This window comes from Poecilia reticulata, linkage group LG12, assembly GCF_000633615.1.
Source record: "Poecilia reticulata strain Guanapo linkage group LG12, Guppy_female_1.0+MT, whole genome shotgun sequence".
NCBI classification, from domain to species: domain Eukaryota; kingdom Metazoa; phylum Chordata; class Actinopteri; order Cyprinodontiformes; family Poeciliidae; genus Poecilia; species Poecilia reticulata.
The window spans coordinates 6191901-6219076 of NC_024342.1; the positions used below are offsets into that span (position 1 = coordinate 6191901).

General features: G+C 39.4%; 1 protein-coding gene across 2 annotated transcripts; it reads left to right on the plus strand.

Annotated features, from left to right (window-relative positions):
• Window positions 1-26476, plus strand: tnpo1 (transportin 1). Of its 2 annotated transcripts, XM_008423535.2 has the most exons (25): window positions 2-174; window positions 312-420; window positions 2477-2552; window positions 3866-4015; window positions 6068-6174; window positions 10546-10679; window positions 11709-11790; window positions 12433-12555; window positions 13690-13808; window positions 14089-14149; window positions 14312-14486; window positions 14982-15134; window positions 15227-15452; window positions 16366-16537; window positions 16784-16870; window positions 16978-17085; window positions 17544-17702; window positions 17789-17876; window positions 17969-18067; window positions 18166-18261; window positions 20607-20682; window positions 21580-21679; window positions 21760-21834; window positions 22258-22396; window positions 22494-26476. In XM_008423535.2, the coding sequence occupies exons 2-24, from the start codon at window positions 316-318 to the stop codon at window positions 22363-22365; spliced, it is 2679 nt and encodes an 892-aa protein (XP_008421757.1). In that variant the 5' UTR covers window positions 2-174; window positions 312-315; the 3' UTR covers window positions 22366-22396; window positions 22494-26476. The 2 variants fall into 2 exon arrangements, 1 of the variants encoding a protein (XP_008421757.1); XR_535008.2 differs by lacking the exons at window positions 20607-20682; window positions 22258-22396; window positions 22494-26476 and having other exon boundaries at window positions 1-174.
• Window positions 26477-27176: the final 700 nt, after the last annotated feature.

Genomic DNA, 27176 nt, shown 5'->3' on the forward strand with positions numbered 1-27176 from the left:
ACCGAAGCGAGGCAGCTATAATCAACGCAGGGCTGTTTGACCTGAAGCTTTTTTCGTCTGGCTCGAAGAACGGACCTGTCTGCCGAAACGGGCCCATGTCTGAAAACCCAGACAGACGCTCACATTTTCACAGAAAGGATACTACTAGCGAGTACGTCGGCCGCGACAGAGCAGGTAAAAGCCTTTCTGTGTCAGACATGTTTTTGCCTTTAACGGAGGGCGGAGGGAGAAGGTGGGGGGTGTTCTCATTTATGAGCCGTCGGCTTGTAAGTCCTCTGTGTGAGCTTATGTTGTTGCTTTATGCGCGGCAGCAAGATGGAGTGTGAGTGGAAGCCAGACGAGCAGGGGCTTCAGCAAATACTACAGCTGCTGAAGGAGTCTCAGTCACCAGACACGTCCACGCAGAGATCCGTCCAGCAAGTATCCTTTCCTCCGGTTTAAGATTTATCCATTTATCACAGCCCAGTCACACTCAACAGGCTAGCTGTAGCTAATGTACGCCAAGGTGTTTACCATTAGAATCATGTTCGCCTGTGCTGACCGGGTTTTCTCTCTTTTTTTTTTTTTTGTTTCTTCCCATAATAACCTCACCAAGGTTCATGTAAACAAGGTCATGTATGCCGTTATTGGAAAGTCAATGTAGAAAGCTGTTGATGTCAATATAATTAGATCAAAAACAATGCAATTTTTGATGTTTTTTTTTTATATTTAATTTATTTAAGATAAAAATAAATAGGAATTTTATCCAAAAATAATTATGTTATCCCCAATTTTTTCCCCTTTCAGTTTAGTTTGAATAGTTTGAACGGCTGTGTTCATAGAAAAGTCTCACTGATTACACACTAAATTGAAATCTTGTCTTTTGTTCTAACTATGCAATATCACTTTGGCATTACGCTGTAATTACAGCTTTGGTTGTGTTTTTAATATGTACTTGCATATCTTCAAAATGAAAGCAGTGACTTAAGATCTTACACCACGACTATAAATTACTGAGAGGCTGCATGAAAACAAGATGATACACATAGTTTAGACTCTTCTTCTTTAAAGCGCCACAGCATCTGGTGTTTGAACAAGTCCTGATGAAATTTATTGACTCTATGCAGCTCCGCCCTGTTTTATCTTCTTTCAGCTAATTAGACTGAAGTTCTTTCCGATACACAAGCTTTGAAATGAGCAAAAATTAGGAAAATGTAATGAGCTGCTCCCTTATTTGGATGGTTTAATATCAAGGAATAATCAAAAAGTTTCCATTTTAAAACCACAGAATTTTCCGCCATACCATTGCTATGATGGAAAGCCCTTTTAATGAAATGTCAGGGAATTACCAGAGTTTGAGCTGACTTCATGCCGTGAAGAGTGACTACTATGAATACCGTTTCTCATATGTTGCTCTGCACTGCTGAACAGCTGGCTGAAAGGTTACTACACCTTTTCTTTGATTACAACGTAAAGACGCAAATAAGCCCTAGCTGTAGCTCTTATTAAAGTAAAGGCGTTATAAAACAAGAAACGAGGAACGTGTTGTTTAAAAGTAGCCTGCATTTTTGCTGAATTTGGTAAATGACTGCTAGAAATATTAATATCAATATTTTTTAATTGAACTAAAGCATTTTAGTTGCTGTTTACTTTAATCTGGTACGCTAAAGGTGCAAGGAAGACGAAAAGAAGGGAAAAAAAGCAAGAAAGACAAAAAGGAAAAAAAAAAACTGTCCAGCTGTCATTTGAGCTTTCACGTTGACATTTGCTGCGGTGTCGTTTTTCAACGGGGCGCCAAAAAACCGAGCAATGCTCAAATCGCAAACCTGTCTGAATGGACGTGTTTTCACTCTCATGACGCATCCGGACGTAGACGTACAGAGACTTAAATGGGAAAGGGGGGGATAGAAGCTGCCTCAGGGACGAGGGGTGTGTGTGTGTGTGTGTGTGTGGGGTTGCTAATTGCAGCTTATACAGTGCTAAGAGCTTCATTACCTCTGCCGTCGTTTCACTCGTGAAGTGTCATCAGATGGAAATGAGCTTTAATATTTTCACATTAGAGGAAAAAAGGATCATCCACAGCGAGGCCGACTTGTTTCTGTGTGGCTGCTTGCTGATCCTAAATGACTTGCTTACGTAACCCCCACCCCCTCCACACATGCATGCACACACACACACGCACACACACTCACACTCACACTCTCTCATATGAGCCACACATCATTAGCTCATAGACGATATTGCCCTAAAGACGCCATCTGGTCGGGTACTCAGAGTACTCGGTCATAGTAAATGACATATTTATGACCCATTACAAATGTCCACACATTACACCACCACTTACACACATTAACTTTATCCACTACTTCTTCTTGTTTTTTCTTTTGGCCCTGGATGAAAAAGTAAATACTCTGCGTCACTGCTGCTGCAATAAAGATACTGATGTTGTGCATCCCGTGTGTACGGTTGTCATCCTCAGCCGCTTTCTTTTTCTCAGAGACTCGAGCAGCTGAACCAGTACCCGGACTTTAACAACTATTTGATATTTGTTTTGACCAAATTAAAATCTGAAGGTAAGCCAACTCGTCTGTCTACCTCCTTCTATTCTCACGTCACATGTTTTTTGTTTTTTTTCCCCCTTTATTGTATGCAACACCTTTTGGGAAGGAGCTATGTGGCCATGACTCAGGGTGACCCTGGGGCATCTTCGCTATAGATGATGTGGCTCTGGGAATATGGGTCACTCTAAATTTAAACCTGATTCCTGGCAGAGACGCAGCGTTTGGCACGACTGTCTGCTAAGTACAAGATCCGAGGGGTGTTGAGAAGTTTTAATTTGCTGCTTGCACATGAGCTCGGTTTAAATGCTGAAAGGTGGAAACATTTTAAATTTTGTAGATTATTATATTTAAATAGAATGTAAACATCAATAGGGCTGTGAAAAGTATTTGCCCCCCTTTATAGAGTTCAGTCATTAAAAACAGTTTTAATATCAGACGACAGAGTGTCTGCGCATCCTTTTATAACACTTAAAGTGTCTAAAATTAAAGTCTTACAGCGTCTTAAATGTCGTAAGAAAAAAATGTAAGTCGGCCTTAAATACATTACAGGGTGTCTGCACATCCTTAAAAAGTTTTAATTCCATGAATCTAGGATAATGGCCTTAAAATTTCTTAAATTCATCAAAAAAACAATAAGTTGGCCTTCAATACATTGATCACAGGTCTTAAATTTTGTGGACCATTTAATCTCGTATTATACGCAGTTTATTTTTCTCATGGGACATTTCTGTCAGGCAAATGTTTGAGTCGCTCACAGACATCTACGCTGCGTTCTGTAAATCGAGGCTTCTTAGGCTACCGCTAACTTGCAGCTAATATACCCTTATTGGTTGGTAAGCTTTTTTTACGTCTATTTATCAGATTATTGACATTTTTTTCTTCATTTTTCTCCATTCAGAGGTGAGCGTCCTGGTGCGTTTCAGATCATTGTCAGTGTAATGTTTGTTTTTTTATTGCTGTGTTAGCTTCCAAAATGTTCCAACATTTTTTGTTCTTTTACTTTTTCCATTTATTGGCAGGTTGGTTTAGAGAGATTTTTCCCTTTATAAATGGAGTCATCTATTGAAAACTATTTTTTTACTCAGATTATCTTTGATATCAAACCTTGTTTGTAATCTTAAAAAATAAAAAACAAAAGAAGAAAACCAGAAAGGGGGTGAAATAGGTTTTCACTTCACAGTAAAACTGTAAGTTATGACAAACAATCACTGTTTTTTGTTGCTTTTATTAACATTTGTTTTTGTGATGTTTATAAAAAAAATGTTTATAAAAATGCTACCCATGTATTGTTTACATTCACTGGCCTGTTTCTGGTCTCCTCACAGACGAACCGACCCGTTCCCTTAGCGGACTGATTCTGAAGAACAACGTCAAGGCTCACTACCAGAACTTCCCAAACGGAGTGTCTGATTTCATCAAGAGCGAATGCCTCCAAAACATTGGAGACTCCTCTCCCCTCATTCGTGCCACAGTGGGTAAGTCAGGTGTCATGTTTTAGGGAAAAATCTGTCCAATGAATGCAATCATTGAGTTTATTTTGTGAAATTTCCAAAACTGCCCCGCACGTTCAGGAACCATGAGAGCTGCATGTCGTATCAAATCCAAATTTCTTCATTGAAATCGTAGCAGACGGCACACACTTACATTCTGCATGCCAATAATACATCTGGCCAGTTGGATCCGGTTTCAGTGCCCTTGAAGTCCAGCTAAAGAGTATTTTAGTGACCAAGCCGCTAAATCTCATAAAGACTGGCGGGGATCTAGTTTGTGTCATCGGATATTCAGCTTTAATATCTCAATTGCATATCTTCCTAATAACATGTCGCCTTAGTTACCACAAAGCTTATCTGTACGTGATTCTAAATGGATATTAGATGAAGTGAGAGTTTCTAGGAAAGACTTTGGTTTTTATTCATTACTACAGCAAAGAGTACACTTATAATAATTTGATATTCTGTTAAATAAGAATATTATTTGCATAATATAAAAATACTATGTTAATTGATATAAATGAATACTTTTGCAGTTTGACTGAAATGACTTTCCTTGAGAATAAAAATCTCAACTAAATGTTGATATGTTTGCTTAAAAATAATCAGTTAGCAAAACCACAACCTTTCATTTGAGCCATGCAGCCATGAATGTGCTGAACTTCAGGTTCCGGTGAACCAAATGCTGCATGCTTACTGCTTTATCAAACTCAGGTTCATCAGGATGGTCCAAATCCAGTGAAAAAGCGTTTGAATCAGAGAAAAGTGTTCTATCGTTTGTGAAGGATAATTGATGAAAATTGACACATTTAGCATCAACGAATGTCAGTTCGTTATTCCTTTTATTTGCCTCCCTTTTCTGAAATGAAAACAAATTCAATCAGGGATGTGTCGGACGTGAGGCTGCACAGTGGCACAGTTGGTAGAGCTGTTGCCTTGCAGCAAGAAGGTTCTGGCTTCGATTCCCGGCCCCGGTCTTTCTGCACGGAGTTTGCATGTTCTCCCTGTGCATGCGTGGGTTTTCTCTGGGTACTCCGGTTTCCTCCCACAGTCCAAAAACATGACTGTCAGGTTAATTGGCCTCTCCAAATTGCCCCTAGGTGTGTGTGTGTGTGTGTGTGTGTGTGTGTGTGTGTGTGTGTGTGTGTGTGTGTGTGTGTGTGCGCGCGCGCATGGTTGAGTGTCTCTGTGTTGCCCTGCGACAGACTGGCGACCTGTCCAGGGTGACCCCGCCTCTCGCCCGGAACGTTAGCTGGAGATGGGCACCAGCAACCCTCCCGACCCCACTGAGGGACAAGGGTGTAAAGAAAATGGATGGATGGATTGATGTGTCGGCCGTATTGTGGCTAAATTCTATCATGGTGTTGGCAGGACAGCCCGGCAGCCATTACTGTTGTCCTTCCCCTCCTTCACCTCTGACTGCTTGGCTTAGCAGCAGCTTAGCAGGATGCTGCTAACATGAAGCGACATTCTGAATGGGAGTGCAGCTAAAATCAAAGCAAAGACCTTAACTTAAGGCAATTCCTGTAGACAAAAATCTTTCTTCTTTTTTTTGCTAGCAATAAATTAAATATTAGGAATGCTTATTGTTAATTAAAGTATGAGGCATGAGAAGGGACGACAACATAAAATAGATTTAAAAATAAAATTGTACTTTAGTCATGGGGCTAGCTCCAATTAGCACCACGTGCTCCGCGTTGTCAGGACGCCGTAGCTTGTAGCTGCTGTGATCTAAGCTTGCCGTGCTTCTCTAAGACTGGAACATGACCTGCTTAATTTCCCTGTGTAATGTTTTAACAAGGTGTGGTCGGTGTGATGAAAAAAATCTTTCATGAGAATCGGTGATTTGTGGCTTTATTGCTTTCTGTTGAGCCTTCTTGCAGAGCGAAGCCTAGACCTCAGAGCTGCAGCTGCGGCTAATTCAGCTTCACGTTCCTATTCTGTATGAAGCTCCTACGTGTGTGCTTGTGGTAGCTTGTGTGAGGTTTGTGCATTCATGTGTACAGAGTCATACTGAGTAGAGTCTCTCCACTACAGGGATCCTCATCACCACCATCGCCTCCAAAGGAGAGCTGCAAAACTGGCCTGAGCTTCTGCCCAAACTCTGTCTGCTGCTGGATTCTGAAGACTACAACACATGTGAAGTGAGAAGTTCACACGTTTTTCATATGTTTAGCATGTTTGTATTACAGTGTTGTTGCAAGAAGTAGCCATAATACAGAAATTCTGAACAAAATGTGATTTATTTTTTGTGTTGCAGCTACATGGAAGTGGCCCTTCTGTGGATATATTGGCTAGATTTTGCCCATTAACTTTTGCAAAACAGCTTAATTTTCAATCAAGTTGGGCTGATGGCATCCATGATTGTTAATTAGAAGTCTTGTGGCTAATTGGAGTTAGAATGGCCCAGTCAAAGATCAGAACCTAACGCACGTTTATTCTTTAAACTAAGCTAGGGAATTCTTGCTAGACATTTAGTCTTGTAACATTTTTACATCCAGTATTACCCTGCAACACATTCTCAATGAAACAATTATTTGCCTACAATTTGGATAAAATCGATTTAAAATCTTTTAAAAATGATGAGGATTAAAGTGCTGCTTTTTAAAATTCCCGTAGCACCTGGCTGTGCTACCTTACTAAGGCTTGCTTGTGTTTTAAACAGGATTCAGCCATTGTGCTTTTACGTTTTGATTTTTGGATTGCATGTGGCAGCATAAGAACAAAGGTGGCTGCTTTGTGTTGGTCTGTCACATAAAATTCCAGTGAAACGCAGTGAAGTTGTGACCCGACATGAAAAGTTTCTTTAACAGGGCTAAAAGTGAGCATGTTTGTCACCGAAGACCCCCAGTAAGCAATATACGTTTGTTCGGTAATTTGTTGTGAGCAGAAAAGAGCTACATCTAAAGCAGCATCTGGATGACGTCCTGCTGGCCAGATGAGCTTAAGGCGGCTTCACAGCTGGAGTGGCATCTACTACCACAGATTATTCAACATGGGAATATCATCAGTCTCTCTTTTTCTGTTGTAACCTGAAAACCATATGACCCCATTTTCTGGCATTTAGCACATAATCACACAGAATGGGTTTTATGCAGTGGATATTTGGGGAGGGGGGAACACCAAACCTTATTTTTCCCCCATGTACTCCATGTTTGTTTTTAATCTATAATCCATTGTCATTCAGTTTTTTTGGACTTTAAACTGTAGGTTTGGCTCCCTGTCAGATTCACAGTTTGATAACTACATGTTTAAATGCTCCAGAGCAACGTGGGAATAAATCACAGCAGTTTGTATATTTTGTTACATCATAAAAGTGTCTCACCAGTTGGTCCGGACAGGATTGCTTGTTACACCAGGAGTGTCCAGATGACTTTCAGGAAGCAGGATTATCTGAAATTTAAGGCAGAGGTGTGGGGCAGAAAAAAAATGGATTCCCCTCGTGGCAACCCAGCCATCATCTCTTATAAAGCTGATTCAGAGTCTTAGATTTAGGTCAGCTATTTACTGCAGAGGATCTTGAAGTGTGTCTCGGTGTGCGTGTGTGTGTGTACAAGGCTTAAGACTGAACAGCGGCCGAATGTAAAAACCCTTTAGTAGAGTTAAAAGCGGCTTGAAGGCCACAAAGCTTCTTAATGTCTGATTTTGAAGATGATTAAGTTAATGCTGGAGCACAAATTGTCCTCCAGGTTGAGATGTGTTCTAAAATACTTAATGTTCTTCTGTTCTTGGGTTGTTGTAGCAATGTGGACATACCTTCTGAAACTTGTTCAGCCTAATGGAAGAACATCTGACTAACAGCAAATGCCACAGAAATGTTTACTTTTTCCTAAAGTAAAGAATCCAATAAGAGATGTGTGATTGTTGCGAATGTTTGTTTGCAGATTTATACAAGAAAAGCTATTTTTGATGAATTATACCTTTTTGCTGTCCCACTCAACAGTAAAGTTAATACAGTTTAGTTACTCAGTGCAATGAAACATTACACTGCATTCTTTCAGTGTTGCACTTTTGTTAGCACCAACCTTTTTACAGCTACATTCCTCAGTAAATTCACATTTCGTTCCTGCTGACGAGGTTTGCACATAGAGCAGTTTGCCAAAGTGCTAAGCTAACTTTAGCATGTATTCTCTGTGTTTTGATATGACTTGTTGATCATTCGGCTCGTAACATTGTTCTTCTTCATTGTTGCTCTACTGCTTTGTAAACGTAGTGCTTTGTCTTCACCGTCATAACATTTATGGACTAGTGTTTCAGCTGCTTTCTGCACAGGTCTCGTTCTCATACATCAAAAGCCGTTTGTGGACAGTTGATCAACAGATGAAGAGCAATTCATATGACAGACGCATAAGGAACAGTAAAATCTACCTTTGAGAAAGCTAGAGTAGTTCGAACAACAAATGCCTGAATTAGGACTTCCTAGTTTTAGATGCATTTTCCAGGTGAATCTGTATTGAGGTGTTGACCTCTGTAATTTTGCTGGCAATAACCAACATCCATAATTAATCCACAGTAGCTGTGTTTACGTGACAAATGCACGCAAAACTTTGTGAATAGTCCTCTAATGTAGAAAAAGCACATTCTCGCATTTGTAGTGTTTCTGTTAAATAAGAAACTCAATTTCTAATCATGTGTGAATACGTTTGTTCAAGGATAAGCCATTATAAAAACATTTCGCGCTATCTTCCCACCTACCACTTCCTGTTGTCCTCTTTGTCGTTTCTGCCAGTAGTGTCATCCGGATTTTGATCATGTGATTCGTATGTTGTGAAAACAATAAGCGTTTCCGTTACAGTTTTGCAAAATGCACAAATTTTGATTCGGTCACACCAAAACATTTGGCAAAAAAACAAACATGAGCTTTTTTCTTTTTAAATACATGTGTTCCATAAAGCTTTGTTCTGTATTTCTAATTACGCAGTAATATAGTCAATGAGAACGCAACTAGTGTCACAACTACTGGCGCTTTGCTGTCTACATTTGAAACATATTGACATGATTGTGCAGCTTCTAAGCCGCACACGTTGCTGGGAGATTCCAGCCCTGAGAAACATTTGCTGTGCTTGGCTAATTTCAGGTATTAGCATGTAGTAGTTGCGTGTTAATTTTAGTTTTATGATGTGGTGATGTAAAGCGTCAGCTCAGACTTTGCGGAGCTGTGTGACATCGTTGCCTTTTTAGCTTTATTGAGATAGCCACGTAGCCCAATTAAGTAAAAAAAATACCTTTTTAGCACTTTGGAAGTGGTATTAGTTACAAGCTTACTGCCGCATCTTTCTTTATAGTTTCAGATCAGTATTTGGTTGATCAGGCCGAACTCATGCGGCCGTGCTTCACACCCGATCCCCGCATCTCTTGCTCTATAAAAAGGAAGAAGCAGGTGTAAGGTTGGGGCCGGAGGCGTGGTGGCTTAATATAGGTTTTGCCTGGACAGTTTCACTGTTTTGATTAATGGCAGTTGGCATGTGGACTCAGCGGAGTTGTAAAGGTCAGTTCGATTTCTTCTCTGCTTATGTTGCTTTGCCGGCGTGTTTCGGCTCCCCGTCAACGCTCCTGCGTTCTTCTGATTTCTAGGGCTGTCGAGTTTGCCGAACACACCTTGTTCACGACTTCACTGTTTACACTCCCGTTGCCTCTCTCCGCTCACATATATGCTCATTTAACGGTTTGACTTGTTTTCCCATAGGAAAGCAGCTTCTATCTTATTTTTCAGTACTGTTAAATGTCACGCACATCAAAGAGCTTCACAATATGTTATTTTTCCCGTCAACCCAGAGATGACATTTCCAGAGGCTGCTGCTTCTCACCAATTTTGTTGCTTTAACGCCTGCAAGTACTTTGCATTCTAATGAGTGAAAGTGCTTCATAATGTCACCGTCTGCACCGCGGCGCGTCTGTGACCTTGACACTCTTACCCTTTCCGTCTTATTTCATCCCCCCACATTATTTTTTTCCCTCTTCGTCGTCGTCTTCTTCTCTGCACGCTCTATATCTGTCATCTAAAAAGGGAGCCCTGACATGGGAGCAGGTTTCCATGGAAACAAATTTCACACACAATGTCTGTATCGGTGCCGTCTGCTTGCTTCTCCGGGCTGCTTTTTTTTAGAATATGCACCATATTGTAAGGCTGAATACTAAACATCTGCCAGGTAGCTCATATTAACCGAGAGAGGTGCGTTTAAGGGCTGCTGGCCAACAGATTGAAGGTTGTTGTAGCAGAAGCAGGTGAATCCTGGTGAGGTTTGTGAAACATTTGTTTACAGTAGAGCAGATTACACCAGGATTTGCAACATATTTCAATATTTTTGAAAGCTTTCGGCTGAATAGAAATCACCATTAACTGCATTGAAATCTGTTTCCTGTAGCTGCGGTTCAGACAATCTGTCTGACATGATGCTTATTTAGAATAGAATACCTTATTAATCCCCCACATTTGCAGAGTCGTGAAACATGTTGGACCTATTTTTTTTTCTTTCCTCTCATTATTTTTTCTTCTCTTTGCATGTTGTCTTTAGGGAGCGTTCGGGGCGCTGCAGAAGATCTGTGAGGACTCCGCTGAGATACTGGACAGCGACATGCTGGATCGTCCTCTTAACGTCATGATCCCCAAATTCTTGCAGTTCTTCAAGCACAACAGCCCGAAAATTAGGTAACAAATTATTTTTTTTCTTTAGTTGCTATGAATGCTGTTTTCAAAACCTAAGTTGCTTTATAAACTTCACAGTGAATGTGTTACCATTGTGGAAGTTAAGATGCTGGTTTTCTCTGTATTTATTGACAGAGTAAATCCTGGATTCCCTCTCATGCTTTGTTTTACGTTTTGTTTTGTTTTTTCAGCTGATGTCACAGTTTTTTATTTATTTCTAGGATTTATATCAGGTACTGGAACATCCATGTCAATTATGTGTCTGTGGAACCATTTTTTTATGGCCATTTGTCCTTGGTGTGCATCGATTACAGTTTCTGGCCAATCACCGATCTTTAAAAAGCATGACCTGCCAATTCCAAATTTGTCTGATATCATTAAAAAAAATTTTTTTTTTAAACATTTTTAAATATAAAATGTGTTTTGCAATATCGTACATTAAACAAAACTTCTGTGAGCATTTGGAAGGAAAACAAGCCCATAGCATCACACATTCTACACTGTACTTAGCAGTGCATATGGGATGCTTTCTTAACACTGTTTACTTTCCATGGTGGCAAGATAAACTCATGTCTTTTTCTCATTTTATTGTCTCATTTTATTGTAATTCATGACAGAATGTCATGAATTACTACTAATTGGAAGTTTTATAAACTATTATTTGTTTAAGATTAATTGGCAGGTGTACCAGTAATTGTGCAAAAAACAAAAACTATTTTTAAATGGTATTTTATTTCCCACTGAATCAATACGCTCGAATAAAATGTAGTATTTAAATTTTATTTTTAAATAAATCTTTCCCCGGTTTGAAAACGTTCTTGTATGTGTGATTATGAATATTTTCCTGTTCTTACTGTGCCGTTGATGCACAGTCGGTTTCTTTATCCCGACGTTTGAATGTGGCTGCAGTTTGCATTTAAACAGAAAACAAGAAGTCCATAAAAAGTAACACAGAGGCTGCATTTATAGTGGGCAGCATGTGAGCAAAACAAGCCAGTGTGACTCTCAAGTGATGTGGTTATTGTGTTGCAGGTCTCATGCCATTGCCTGTGTCAATCAGTTCATCATCAGCAGGACCCAGGCCCTAATGCTTCACATTGACCCGTTCATCGAGGTAAGCGCAGTGCATGTGGACACATGCGGCATCAATTTGGAAAAATGTGCGTTTGAGTTTTATGGGGGGTTTTTTGTGGAAATGTCAGCTTTTATCTAAAAAAAAAAAAACAAAATCAGAAAGATGAGCTCCCAAACAGCCATTGAACCAATGTTGTTTTGTATAAAAATTTAATTATTCATGTCATTTAGTAATTTTACTTTTTCACATTTTATCACATTAAAACCACATACTTCAAATGTATTTGGGAGTCAAGGATTTGTATTTTAGATCAGGCTTTACTCCTCTGCGGTACTCTTAGATAAAAGGTCACCTTTTTAAGGATGCACCAATTGCAGTTTTCCGGCCGATCGACTGAGCTTTAAAAACGCCTGATCTGCCGATTCTAATTTTGGCTGATACCATTTTTTTTTTTGTTTTCGTCTGAAAAGCAAAAAACAGAACAGTGGCTGATCTTCAGACCTTTGCGGATTTACCCAAAATTAAGAAAGTCTGGGCAGATTTATCAGTCATTTTACAATTATGAACATTATTTTGTTGTGATTACCTTTGCGAGGCCACTGTATCTTTTGTCGTTTTTACTACAAATAGTCTTTTTAAAAGAAAATTAAAAGAAAAGGTGTTGGTTTGTGCGTTCTGCAGAACCTGTTTGCACTGGCGACCGATGAGGAGCCCGAAGTGAGGAAGAATGTTTGCAGAGCCCTCGTCATGCTGCTGGAGGTTCGGCTGGATCGTCTTCTGCCTCACATGCACAACATCATTGAGGTAAACGGCGCAGAATGAAAACATGTACTCCCGGAGAAGACTGAAGCAAAACGCAAAGTCTTCTTCTGAACGCTCATATTATAGCAGATCTGTGTCCATAATTCAAGTAAACAAAATGTTGACTTTATTATTGGTGTTGGAATGGTGAAAGTGTGTTTTTGTGTGGCTACCGTTTGTCAGTCATGAGAAACGTTTTCATAAAGCTAAATGTCTGTGAGGCGAACTGTCAAAAATAAGAAATGAGAGAAGCATCAGATGACAGTTATTGTGTTTGATTTTGGAGTAGCTGTTTTGACAAACTAAACTAAAATGAGCGCTCACCATAATGGACGTTTTTAAAACAGATGGTGGCTTAAGTGTCTTCCAGGTTTGAAAAAGTATGGAGTTTGGAAGAATAGCTTGAAAAGATTTTATGTACATAACGAAATGCACATTTTCCATCCGTCCATTTAGCTAACCATCTAGGTATTCACCCATCTATCGATTCATCTATCTCTTGACCACTGTGGATATTTTTACATTTTTGTTTAGTAACTCTGGAAAAGCGTCAAAATTTTTCATTTCAAATTTTGAGTTCATATATCTAAATTATTAATTAAGGCCTTATAAAGTCTTAAATTAATTTGAAAAAAGTGCAAGTTAGCTTTAAACACATTAATCACACGTCTTAAATTTTGGTGACTGGACTATTAAATCTCTTCTTTTTTTTTTTTTGTGGGGCTTTTCTGTCAGACGAATGTTTCAGTTGCTTGCAGATATTTATGTTGCATTCTGTAAATTGAGGCAGTTGAGGCTACCGCTAACTTGCTGCTAATTTTCCCTTTTTTTTTGCATCTGTCATGGGTAAGTGTAAATTTATCGACAGCCTCCCAGACGACTTTGCGGTGCTAGATTTATTTTATGCAAAGAAAAAAAGAAAAAAAAAATCTTGGCTCTACTACAATATAAAATATGCAATTTTATTTTTGTTGTAACACGGCTGTTAAATCTCATGCATAATGATCTTGGAAAGTCTGAAATTTGAGTTGGTGAAACCTATGGAAATCCTGGAGAAGAATCCGATTTATATCTAACCAAAGTCGAACGTTAATATTTGATGATTGTTCTTGAGTATTTACTTTTTTTATTTTGCAGTACATGCTCCTGAGGACCCAGGACCCAGATGAGAATGTCGCCCTGGAGGCCTGTGAGTTCTGGCTTACACTGGCCGAGCAGCCGGTGTGTAAAGAAGTGCTGTGTGGCCACCTCTCTCAGTAAGAAACCGCTCACACAAGTTTGTGTTGCGCTTTTAATTTTAAGACCTGTTGATTCATATCCGCCTGGGCAACAGAACGATTTTCTTCCTCAAGGCCTCATGTTGGGCTGAGTAAGAATCTCTCTGGCTGCTGGCCTCTGCGATATCATATGTCACCAATCTGCCACATTAAGCTGTGCCTAAAGTAGACCCTCAGGCGTGAGTGATTGCCTGTGAACTTGAACTTATCCTTGCACTTTTTTTTTTCCACATAATTTTATCCCTGGCTTTTGCTCCAGGCTCATTCCTGTACTTGTCAACGGGATGAAGTACTCGGAGATCGACATCATCTTGCTCAAGGTCAGTCTGCGTTTCCTAATGTGTTTACCTGGAAGAACAAGGATGAAATGCTCCATGAATCAGGATGGCACGCGCTTGATTTAAGTCGTCCTTACCGTTTACGTCCCAAACATGCAACGCAAAGCCCAATTTAGTCGAGTTTAAAAACGTCTCTGGCTTTAGGGGGACATCGAGGAGGACGAGGCCATTCCAGACAACGAGCAGGACATCAGACCGCGCTTCCACCGCTCCCGCACGGTCGCCCAGCAGCACGAGGGCGACGGGATCGAGGAAGACGACGACGACGACGATGAAATGGACGACGACGACGACGACACGATTTCTGATTGGAACCTGCGTGAGTTTTGGTGCCTGACTAGACGTCCCTAACACTGCAAAAACACACAACCTTGCCAAATATTTGTGGTCTGGTTTGTAGTTCAAATATCTTAATGCGCTTGAAATAAGATAAAACTAACTCACAAGTAACGTTTCAGCAGAGAAATAGGAGCTTGTTTTAAGTAAATAATTCATTAATATTGATAAGAAAGAACTAGTTCCACTTGCAGATTGTTTTGCTTATCACAAGTCAGTTTTCATATTTTATAAGTGGAAAAAATGAGCTCCTATATGTTGCTGAAAAGTTACTTGTAACTTAGATTTGTCTTAATTGAAAATTGCACTAGAAACAAGACAAAATACTTCATATTCTGTTTTTGCAGTGAATGTCTTAAAGTTGTCCTTTTTCATATCAACTGCTCCTAAACTTGTGATTCATTTTTCCAGTTTTTTCTTGTTCTTCCTGTTATTTCTCTTTGCACACTTGTGTGTTTCTATGCTCTTGAAATGTTAGGAAAGTGCTCTGCAGCAGCGCTGGACGTGTTGGCCAATGTGTTCAGGGACGATCTGCTGCTGCACATCCTCCCACTGCTCAAAGAGCTGCTTTTCCACCCTGACTGGGTTGTAAAGGAGTCCGGCATCCTGGTGCTGGGCGCTATAGCCGAAGGTGGGGATGATGAAGAAGACGCAGGGAGAGAAAAAAAAGATCAGAAGAATGCTTAAATTTGAACTTTTCTTTCTTGCTTTTTTTCCCCCTAGGTTGCATGCAAGGCATGATCCCCTACCTGCCTGAGCTCATCCCGCACCTCATCCAGTGCTTGTCTGACAAAAAGGCACTGGTGCGATCCATCACCTGCTGGACACTGAGTCGCTACGCGCACTGGGTGGTAAGCCAGCCCCCGGATATTTACCTGAAGCCTCTAATGACTGAGCTACTGAAGCGCATACTGGACAGCAACAAACGTGTGCAGGAGGCTGCTTGCAGGTAAAGAAAATGTTCACACCTGTTGAACTTTGTCAAATGTTGTTTTTTTTAACAACCGCAAGCTGGATATAGTTTATTGCGATTTTATACGAGCAACAGAACAGAAGCATGTCAATTGGAAAGTGGATGGAATGTAATAGATGGTTTTCCCCAATTCATTTTGGAAATAAAAATGCATGCATAGATATTTAGCCCCATCTGAGTTGGCACCGTCTTTACAATTGCATCTTGAAATACTTTGGTTATGTTTTCACCTTCTTTCCACATCTAGAGACCAAAAAAAATGGCCGTTGTTTTTAATAAAACAGCACAAGCTGAATTAGATTGGATGGTGAACAGCAACATTCAAGTCTTTATAGGTGGTGGACAATATGGACTTAAAATTTTATCGCAATATTTTATGGTACTGTTGCGATAACAATAAAAATTGTGATTAAAAAAAAAAAAAGTTTATTACTTCTCTATATGGCTGTTATTGCATACCACAGCATTCGTCGCATCACAAACACAAATACTGTTTCCTATTTGAAACAGACTTCTTCAGGACGACACTTACTTAAATAAATTAGATTTATATCACTGAACTCCACACAGTAACTACATTTATGAGACTTTTGAATTTTCTGATATTTATCAATGCTCTTGTGGAACAAATAGTGGAGAAAATACTAAAAATATATCTAACATCATTAATTGAAATAAAAATTCTTGCCATGCTAAGAAGTTTTTCACGATAAATGATAAGCGATACGATAAACGTACACCCCTAGGTGTTTACAGAGGTTATGAATTGGATGTAGCTATGGACTTGGAAACAGAAAAAGAATAAGTAATGTGGATGACGTGTGACAAAGTTCAAAGAGTAACACTTCTGCATGGATCATAACCTCCATTTTTAATTTCCTCTACATAGCGCCTTTGCCACGTTGGAGGAGGAGGCTTGCACAGAGCTGGTGCCCTACCTGGCGTTCATCTTGGACACGCTGGTGTTTGCTTTCAGCAAGTACCAGCACAAAAACCTGCTCATTCTCTACGACGCCATCGGGACGCTTGCGGATTCCGTGGGACACCACCTAAATAAACCGGTACACAGGACGACAAAAATGTGCAGCTTCGCTTCCTAGTCAGTGTGAATTTTGACATACCACATACTGTTGTGTCTGCTTCCTCATTTTACCTTTGTTGTGCTGGTAGTGGTAAATGCACTTTCAGATCTAATCAGTCTAGACAGCCTTTCCTGAAGGTAAAAGACAAAAGATTTGTTAGATTACAGGATGTATTTGTATATTTTTAAATAACTGTGGTTTTAATTTTCTGTTGAATTTTAATAGGAATACATCCAGATGTTGATGCCACCACTGATACAGAAATGGAACCAGCTGAAAGATGAAGACAAAGATCTTTTTCCTTTGTTAGAAGTAAGTTGTTTTTTTTTTGTGTGTTTTTTTTTTAGCACTGGTTCATTTCAAGTTGCATCATAGTTTCATGATTAACATGTGCTACTAATACTCGGTTCTCTCCTCAGTGTTTATCCTCGGTAGCCACAGCCCTTCAGAGCGGCTTTCTGCCCTACTGTGAGCCTGTTTACCAGCGATGCGTCAACCTGGTCCAGAAGACGCTTGCTCAATCCATGGTGAGTCTGTAGTGCTTAGATAAGTCAGCCTACCTACTTCTGCGTTAACTCTGCACCAATCTGCTTTGCAGAACTATAAATTGAGTGAATGTAGCGTCTATTTAGGATTTAAAATAATAAAAAAAAAAATTATTAGAGCACTTCCAACAGGACGTTGTTGAGAAATTATTGGCATTGTAGCTTAACTGTATTCTTGTTTGAAATGCAAGAAGAAATTATTATCAACATTTTAAACATTTCTGGATTCTAGGAGCTAATTACTACAACATCTTGAAACATGTCTGATTTATTCAGGCTGTGAAAAAAACAAGAAAGAACAATACTTTTCGAAGACAACAGGAAAGCTAAATGTTTCATCCTTTTGAACTTAAGCCCTCCGTCTGAGAGCTTAAGTTCAAACTACAATTTGTTTAAAAGATTCAGTTCTTTTTTTTTTTTTTGGTTATATCACCGTTCAGCTTCACCAGTCACAACCTGACCAGTATGAGACGCCGGACAAAGACTTCATGATTGTGGCTCTGGATCTACTGAGCGGACTGGCCGAGGGCCTGGGAGGCACCATCGAGCAGCTGGTCGCTCGTAGCAACATCCTCACTCTCATGTATCAGTGCATGCAGGTAAAGAGGCTGTCAGAGCACACTGCTCAATAGACTAGTGAACTGGCACGCATTGTCGACAGCTGTATTGTTTCGTTCAACTTCAGGACAAAATGCCTGAGGTGCGTCAGAGCTCTTTCGCTCTGCTTGGGGATCTCACCAAGGCTTGCTTCCAGCACGTCAAACCCTGCATCGGTATGTCCACTGCTGCTGCTGTTGTAGTTTTGAAGCTGATCTTGGTAATAAGCAGTCACCAAGTTGATTGATTTTTCTTTTCTTTTTTACAGCTGATTTTATGCCCATACTGGGTACAAATTTGAACCCAGAGTTAATATCTGTGTGCAACAATGCAACCTGGGCAATCGGAGAGATTTCTATACAAATGGGTGAGTTGAGCTGCTTCCAGATCGTCTGTTTTTAACCTGGTAACCTGCTTTTAAAAATGGTAACAGTTATTTTCTGTTTCATGAAATGTGACTCGCAGGGCCTGAAATGCAGCCTTACATTACCATGGTGCTGCACCAGCTGGTGGAGATCATTAACAGACCCAATACTCCAAAGACTCTACTGGAAAACACAGGTACCACACGGTGGTAGTGCTGAGCCAGCCACACAGGGAGGTGCTCACTCGCTCAGTCAGTCAGTCAGTCAGTCAGTCAGTACTCACCACACTCACAAGGATGCCTGTTCTGGTCTTTTAATCTCTGTCCAAACAACCCTTTCTCCCAAAGAATGAGCCTTACATGTTTCGCTGGTTTCTCGCTTAATCTGCTCAAACTACAGTTATTGACTTGCAGCATGCAGCAAAGACGTCTGGGTCGAGATAAAAGAGAATTAAAAACCCAGCGCTTAAATTCCTGACGCTCCTGAAACGAGCCAAACCATGCAAGAGCCCAGTCTTCTTGGGAGTCGACTAATCTGGATGGACTGACAAGCGAAGCAGGATTCTGAAATAGCCTCACAGCCTCACACAGTTACCAAAGGCATACTTGTCTCTTCAGTTGAACGCTAATCCTGAATGACTGAGAGAATACCTAAACCAGCACATACATGGTGACACAGAGCTTAGATTTCAAGTTTCTAAAAGGTTACACTCTGCTTTTGTTTTTACCATTAATAATTCTATTGGGAGGAGTCAAAATGACCAAAAAAAAAAGAAGAAAAAGCATGCAAGGGTGAAGTGTGACCTTACCTAAAAATAAGACAAATTAGGGATTCTATAGATGTGTACCTGTTTGTTTTGCTGTCAGTTTATGTGTTGCTTTTATTTACTGTTCTTTAAATGTGAATGCATTTCTGCTAATAGATGTTAAATGTTAAGAATGGCCAATGTTTAATGCAGGACACACGATGATGGAAGAGTAATCACGACTTTGTTGTAAAAATGCTCAAATGTCTGACGATAAATTTTGCCCGCTCTGTTTTTGTAATACAGTGCTTTGCGTATGCGTACTCCTTGAACTTCTGCACATTTCATTGCAATACAACCACAAACTTCAGTGTATTTTATTGGGATTTTTTTTTAGGGTTCGGTGTGAAGTTTTTGTTCCGGTAACGAGGAATAAAAACAAATCCTGCTTTGGGAATGATTTACTTTAGCAAGGACTGAGAAGCTGGTCAAAGTTGAAGAAAACCTGCTAAAGGCTCATTATACCGAAGCATGGTCATCTGTTAGAATGGCCTAGTAAAAGTGTAGCCTCTTTCTGTAGAGGCGCAAAGCTGCTGCAGACATTCCCAAATTGACTTGCGCGCAAATCGAGGTTTTACAAAAATGTCACCTGAAACAGATGCACGCCACACTTTTCAGATTTTTTACCAGTAAATTTTTTTTATTTTTTCCCCCCTTTTATAAGTACGCAAAATATCCCGATTCAACTCATGGACGTTTGTGGATGTAATGTGAAAATATCAAGTGACTCAACGGAATATGTATTAATTAAAGCACTGCATTGGAACATGGCAGAGAGAACATTCAGGAAGTGAAAAGAGCCAAGTCAGACTTTCCAGCCATGTATATAAAGCTAACGTTAAATATATTTCTAAGAGAGCCGGTTTGGCTGGAACTAAATTTAAAGCCATCATTTTGTGCCGAAGCAACAGGCTGCAAATTCTTGGAGAGCACTGTGCCACTCCTTAGTTTGCCTCTGATCAGCTGATCCTGCACTGAACTTTACTCTAATGAGCGTACCATCTGCTTTCTGCATGTGTCATTGGACTGTTCATAAATGCCTGTTTGTTAATGAGAATGTTGCATAGTTTTGTGTCTCTTAAACTTAGGTCCTCCCTCCTCTCTGCCTCATAAGAACCTGCTGTGCTGGATACTAGTCTCCCTCCATTGTAGTTGGCTTGGAGTAATCTTGTCATTTCTTTTCAAAAAAGAAAACAAACAAACCAAAAAATATATATATATTTCTGTTTATTGAAATTTAACATCTGTGAGTTTAAGGGAGAAATCTCGTTAACTGCTCTTGCACACGCTACAATTTTTAATTTAAATTTTTTTTACTATTAACTCACCTGTTTTTTTTTCCAATTGTGCATTTTAAGTCAAGCTAACAATGAGATTGAATCCATTTTTTTTTTCTTATCAGATCCGAAAAGCTGTTTTAACGGTTGCCGAAAGCAGACATCCTTGCCTTTTTTTTTTTTTTTCTATGAATGTCTTGTCAGAGTTGTCAATGTGTTCTCCCTTAAACGTTCTGTATGTCTTTTTTTAGAGTGCCATGTTTAAAATTCCTGCCCACGACCGAAGGGGGGGCAGTAATAATCAACGCTAGTGAAAGTCTGTTTATTATCATACACAGATTCTGTTGATTTATGTCTCTGAGTTGTTTGTTTTTTCTTTATTTTTTCTCCTCCCCCCTCCTCATTGCTCATGTCTTCGTTGGCGTTTGGTGGTGTGTAACCGTGATTGCGTTACCTTAGCAATAACAATTGGTCGTCTTGGTTACGTTTGTCCTCAAGAGGTGGCACCCATGCTACAGCAGTTTATAAGACCCTGGTGTGTATTATTCAATCTTTTATTTAATTCATCTTCTCTCTGCTCTGCTCTTCTCGTCTGTCGCCTGTTCCTCCCTCCTTCCTCTCCCCTTTTGCTCTCCTCTTCTCTTCCTCGCTCTCCTTCTACAACAAACTTCTTTTTTCAGTTTTTTCTTATCAGTTTGTAATCATTGCCAACCATGTGACTAACCCTGTCCTTTTTAGGTCCTACTTGTGATTTTTTTTTCCTTTTCTTCTTTTATTTTTTTTGCCTCAGTAGCACCTTCATATTACACGTTAATTTGTTTAATTTCTAGTTTTTTGCCATTGTTAATTGTTGCTAACAACTTCTAAGATGCATGGGATCAGACTTTGTCACATGCCTTGCTGGTTCAAAAACAGAGAAAGGATGCCCTTAATGCCAAAGAGCATTCCTAAAATTCCTTTCTCGTTTCATAGTCGCCCAGCTGCATGTCCTGTCCCAAAATTATCCCAACCTTTTTTTTTCCTAGTAAATCTTTCCAAAAACAAAGCAAATTAAAATCAAGGTGCTATACATGAGGTTTTGCTGAACACACTGCACATAGACAGTAACGTTCTAGATGTCAGTGTAGCTGTGTTTAAATGCAAAAAAAACCCCAAAAAACTGATTTTGTTTGGTGTGCATGTTTATTGTGTCAGTGATCATAGGTCATGATAGTTTTTGCAGCCAAAGGACATCATAATGATAGTAAAAGAGAAAAAAAATATTTGAATTAAGGGATGCAGTAGGCTGTGTTTATGATTCTTAAATAACTCCTTGATTAGCATTAGCCTTACATAGTGGAAGTTGTTAGTGCACTTGCACAAGTTCCTTAGCTTGTCACTGGATGATGCTCTTGACATATTCAATGTTGAGTTTGGTCGTCCATGTTGTCAGGTGCACCTCCCTGCGAAATATAAGAGACAATGAGGAGAAAGACTCGGCATTCAGAGGAATTTGCACCATGATCAGTGTAAATCCTGGAGGCGTGGTGCAGGTGAGCTCCAGCCCCGGTCGATTTGGTTCTCTGTGGCTCCAGAAGGCGAAATGTTGCCTCACTTCTCTTCTTTGGTACAGGACTTTATATTCTTCTGCGACGCAGTGGCCTCCTGGGTAAATCCAAAGGACGATCTCAGAGAAATGTTCTACAAGGTAAAAATTTGGCAAATGGATGGGTATAAATAACGTTAAAAAAATAAAATAAGTCGACGTCACCCACTCACAGGTGCTAATGGACGGTATTATGACCACAAATGTCCGTGTTCTTCATTATGATTTTCAGTCGTGGACCAACACAAAGCGGTGCAGAACTGAATATCAATCTTGTAGAGTTCACGACTAGGACATTTTTGTCCTGATATAGGTCTTAAATTTGATTCATAATTGTTTTTAGCAGTCTTTAAATTGGAGTGAAACCTGCATAAACCTTGATTAAATAGCACCATTTCAAATCTCAATAAAATTCTTAAGTAATTTACTCTCTCAGGACAACCCTGTCCTGTATGAGGTCTGTTTTGAAGGGCAGGGGTCCTTCGTGACTTGCTATTAAAACCCTTTCCTCGTGTTTGGTTTCAGATCCTTCACGGGTTCAAGAACCAGGTGGGCGAAGAGAACTGGAGGCGCTTCTCTGATCAGTTCCCGCTTCCCTTGAAGGAACGACTGGCAACCTTTTATGGGGTGTAAAAGCTTCTACAGCACTGTGCCTCATCGCGGGGTTCGTTTTGTTGCTTCCCATCTTAAAAACAAGACGCAAATATATTTTGTGGCGCAACGTTGGCCTAAAATTGAAACCACTGCCCTTCTCCACACAGGTCATTCACCATGGGAGACGAGACAGGGAACCATCCCAGGGAACATGTTACCCTCTGCAGGGGGGGTCCGGGGGTTGACCCCTCCCCAACCTGGAGGAAGGGGTGGGAGGGAGGTGGTAGTAGCTCCAGTTCTCAGTGCCCTTAAGCGCAAGCTGGGGAGGGGGAGACACTGGCAGTTCAACCTTATCATGGGAGAATCATTCATTTAATCACAATCACAAATAATAGAAATGATCAAGTTTTTCTTCTACTTTTTTTTTTCTCCTCTCCCCCAATTATTCTGCAGACATCTTGCTTTCAGGGCTACCGGAGGGTAATTTAGGGGGGGGCGGAACCCAATGAATCTTTAAGGTATTTGTTGAGGACAGATTCTGAGATTAATTAAACCAATTTTCGAGATACTTTATATTAAAGCAGCTAATGCTAACAGAGCATTTTGAAATCGGGGGGGAGGTTGGGGAAATGTACTTTCAGAGTGCTGCATATCATCCAAAGTAAGTAAGTAATAACTTACAGGTAACCTATTATTTCAACACTTTACGCAGGGCAGAGGCTCTTGACTTAAAATCACCAGGGAGCACAATTCAAGAGCAGCTTTTCTGGGATTAGGTAGCATGCTTATAATATTGTGGAAAGCTGTCAAACATTAGTGATGTGTGTTGACGGCTGTCGTTGCCATTCGATAAGGTTCTTCTTTGATCGTGTAATCTATATTTAAAGTACTTTCTGTTTCCTCTGCCAGAGAATTACAGCGGCCGTCTGTAACGTAGCATGACAGGGTTTTTACACGCTGGATTCAGATTGTGTCAAACCTTGGCTGTGATGTGACATTGGAGTGAGTCTCTGCTTTGTTATGTGGCGTGAATGTGACTTTTTTTTTTGTTTTAGAGAGAGAGAGCATATCRAATCTTTAAGATGCCTAAATTCGTTTTTTTTTTTATTGTCTGAAATTTTTGAAGGAAAACTGAAGTAGAGCATACAGGTCATCAGCCTTTGTGTGTCTTTTTTTTAATTTATCTTTTTAACCTCAGTGATACAAAAACATGTCTGTGAGTTTCGTGACTTTTGCAATCAGAACCACACATCTGCATACACACACACACTTCATCAGATCAGTGTTGAATATGTTGATTTCTCAGTGTATTGAAATTCTGTTGCTGGTTGTTTCGCTTCCTGTGCTTGGAAAAAAAAGCATGATCCTGAGGGTGGCTGTGTTACTGTGTCGGGTGGCTATCACTGTGGGGTACTTGGATGCTTTTCATCTCTTGCATGTTGGTGGCCCCTCGCGCGAAAACATTTGGTGGGAAGAGGGTTCTGCGGGAGGGAGGGGAGCTTCAATTCGACGTTTTAAGAAGTACATAGTGGACGATGTGTGTATTGCAATACTGGGACGTGTATTAACCTCGCGTATCGCAAACCAGAGCGCTCTCCCTGATCTTCCCCCCGCCCCGTTTACTGGATGTAGTTTTAAAATACTGTGAAGAATGTTTAATGTGTCTGCCTGTTCTGTGCTGTTATATATATTTTTAAGTGTCAAACTGTTAAAAGGTTACAGCCTGGATGTATTCCATGATGAGTTAGAGACATAGTTTTGTTTTTATTAATTTGTTCTTTTTTTTTTTTAAAACACCCAGCCAGGCATTTTTTTCCCTCTGCTGGCCAGAGTAATAACTGCAGTATTTAATTATTTGTAATGCACATATATAACAAAAAAATTTACTAAAAAGTACTTGGAAATAATGTAGCCAAACCCCTACTAAGGATTAATTATTGCTGCTGAAAAGTTTTCACCTAATGCAATAAGCATCTTGATGCAATTGGACTGCTAATGTAGCTTTGTACTTATAGGAATATAACCAGTTCCTTTCAAAAGTTTTCATACCCCTTTAAAATCTTTTTTTTACATTTTGACACACTACAGCCACAAATTGTGACTCAACTAAGAGTAGTAACTAATAGTAAAGTGCAAAAAAAAGATGTAAAGTTCATGAAGCGCATAAAAATTTAAATTCTAAAAAGTGTGGCATGCATTTGGATTCAGCCTCCAGCTTTACACATTTTAACCCATTTTCTACAAATTAGCTCAAACTCGCTCAGGCAGAATGGAGAGCTTCATCTTTTAACAGGAGTTTTTTGCAAACATTCCTAATTGGATTTGGCTCTGGAGGTTCACCGGTCCATTCTGACACAAGAACACTCTTTCAGACTAATCCATTCGATTGCGGCCCTGGCTGTATGTTTAGGTTGTCCTCAAAAGGTTCAGTTCCCAGATTTCTCCAATTAAGGTTTTGCCTAATCATTATTTACTTTGAAGATATCTGCAATTTAATTTGCACTTGTCAAATCTGAAAAAAAAAAAAACAAAACACGTTTAACATATCTCGAATTGTGGTGTCATCCAAGACGCATTTAATTAGAATCAGAACTACTTTGACTAGTGATGATTTAACTATTCACATCTAAAATATGTTTCAGATAGTCAGTAATTGATTGCAGAAACCTAGAATTAAAGCTTCCATGCAAAATTATTGGGGAACTTGACATCATTTGTACTAGTTATAATACAATTAGTTATATCTTAAATCTATCTCAATTTACTGATGCTCATAAAGCAACATCAGATATGTGGAATGTCATTTGTTGTGAAACTGATTTTGTATGAAATCAACCTGCCATACTGCGTTATGTTCACCCCATAACGTCACACAAAAAATCCATTGAAATTTGTGGTTATAGTCTGACACGGTGTCAAAAAGCTGAGCACTTTTGAAGGGAACTGTGGCTGGTTTCTTGTAGGTATCATTCAATGTTAAAAATTACAGGACGTAATAAATGCATCATGGAATACAGAGGCAAATACTTACGTGTGCGCGTGTATGTTCCCCCCCCCCCCCACATCATTCTTTTTGTTCAAAATGTTTCTTTTTTTTTTTTTTGTCTGGCACATTCCAGCTGTTTGGCACACAGAGAAGTGGCGTGATCACAGCTAGATGGGGTGTGTTCAGTCCTCGTATTCTTCCACTGAAAGATTGTGCGTCTGAGAAAAACAAAACAGATAAAAAAAAAAACCAAACCCACACACACAAACGAACGCCCGTTGTTACTGTGCTGTCCTTCTGACTTGACCGCTGCTAAACATTGTAGTTGTGCATCACCACTTGAATATGTCTTTTCTAAGTGTAAACCTCAGGTTGCTTTTGTTCCAGTGTTTTTTTTTCCGTTTGTTTGTTTATAATTTCCTTAATGTGTACACCTTTTATGCAGCCCCCCGTAAACGTCCTGAAGAATAGTTAAAAAGCTTGATTTTCATGCAAGAAACAGATAAACGTGGATGTCAGATGTTAGCTGATCTGTTACTTGCAGCACTGTGAGCTGTCAAAGCTAGGGGTTAAAAAACAACAACATTTCAGCAACTATAACTTGCACATATTTCATCTATTTTTTTTGCCTAAAGTGATTGAACAGTGTAATCTCTACACAATGCCATAGGAGCAAACATTTGGGGATTTTGTTGATTTGCAATAGGTATTTAGCATAACTGTATTAAACAAAACCAGGGAGTTGAAAACCATAAAGAGAAAAAAAAAAAGTTTGCAAGTGCAAGTTTGACTTTCTACAAAGCTTTATTAAACGACCGCATTTTATAAAGTACCAACCAGTAGTTAGCGACGACTGTGCAAAGAGCTCCTGTATTCTGTAACTCGATTAGCCTTTAAACTTCAATAGTTAATCTGCCTTCACATTTTTTGCTATGAAAAGCAAAAACATCATTTTGATAGACTTGGTTTCATTTTTTTTAAAATAAGCTGCTGAATTAAGAAAAAAAAAGTAATACTTTTGGGGCCACCAAATATTTTGGATCATGCAAAGACTCTATATTGTACTGTAGTAATTTTGTAATATTTGTAAAATGATGTAGTGGGCGTGAATGATTACCATTGCTTGAATCTGTACATTGTTCCAATAAATTGTTTACATTATGATGGGCCTTTTGTCTCCTTCCTTTCAGACTCATCCAATTTCTAACATCTGAAATAAAACCTTGTGCTGCGATTAAGCTTTGGAGAAATTTGTCCAGAACCTTGAGAACTAACTTGAAACCAGAAAGGTGGTTAAATTAATCAGCTTAACCCAGAACCTGCTGTCACTGGACCCAGTTCAACTCTTCCCTTTAGGGTTTAAAGGCAAAATGTCACTTTTGCGTACTACACCTGAATGTTTTTAAAAACTAGTTTAATCAGAGAATCGACATCTATTAAAAAAATAAAACAAAACTGATTTTACACCCTGGAAGTGAATCCAGCATCTGAATAAAACAAAGATGAACTTTAAATCATTGCCAATGTTTCCTTTGTGTCCATTTTGTGGTGATACCTAACAACTTAGAGCTGACCACCCTGTCCCTGTATCATACACGTGTGTGTTTAGAGTACAATTACTGAAGCAGTATTTGTCTGGTCAGTGGAAAAGTACTTTTCAAATGTTTATATAAAACAAAACTGACATTTTTTAAGCTGCTATTTACTGAACACATCCTTATAATTAACTTACAAGAAGTTACTAGCAATACTTACTCATCAATAAATGTATTTTAGACGCTAGATCTCTGCTTGGCATCAAATGGCCCTAATGTAATGTTAAAAAAAAAACTTTTATAAAATTAAGTCAATTGCAAGTTATATC

What these genes read in the sequence shown, in the direction of transcription:
- tnpo1 (XM_008423535.2), top strand. Translation starts at nt 316, where the DNA reads ATGGAGTGTGAGTGGAAGCCAGACGAGCAGGGGCTTCAGCAAATACTA. An exon ending in AAGACTACAACACATGTGAA is followed by an intron (nt 6,175 to 10,545) that starts GTGAGAAGTTCA and finishes TGTTGTCTTTAG; the next exon opens with GGAGCGTTCGGGGCGCTGCA. An exon ending in GTGCAGGAGGCTGCTTGCAG is followed by an intron (nt 15,453 to 16,365) that starts GTAAAGAAAATG and finishes TCCTCTACATAG; the next exon opens with CGCCTTTGCCACGTTGGAGG.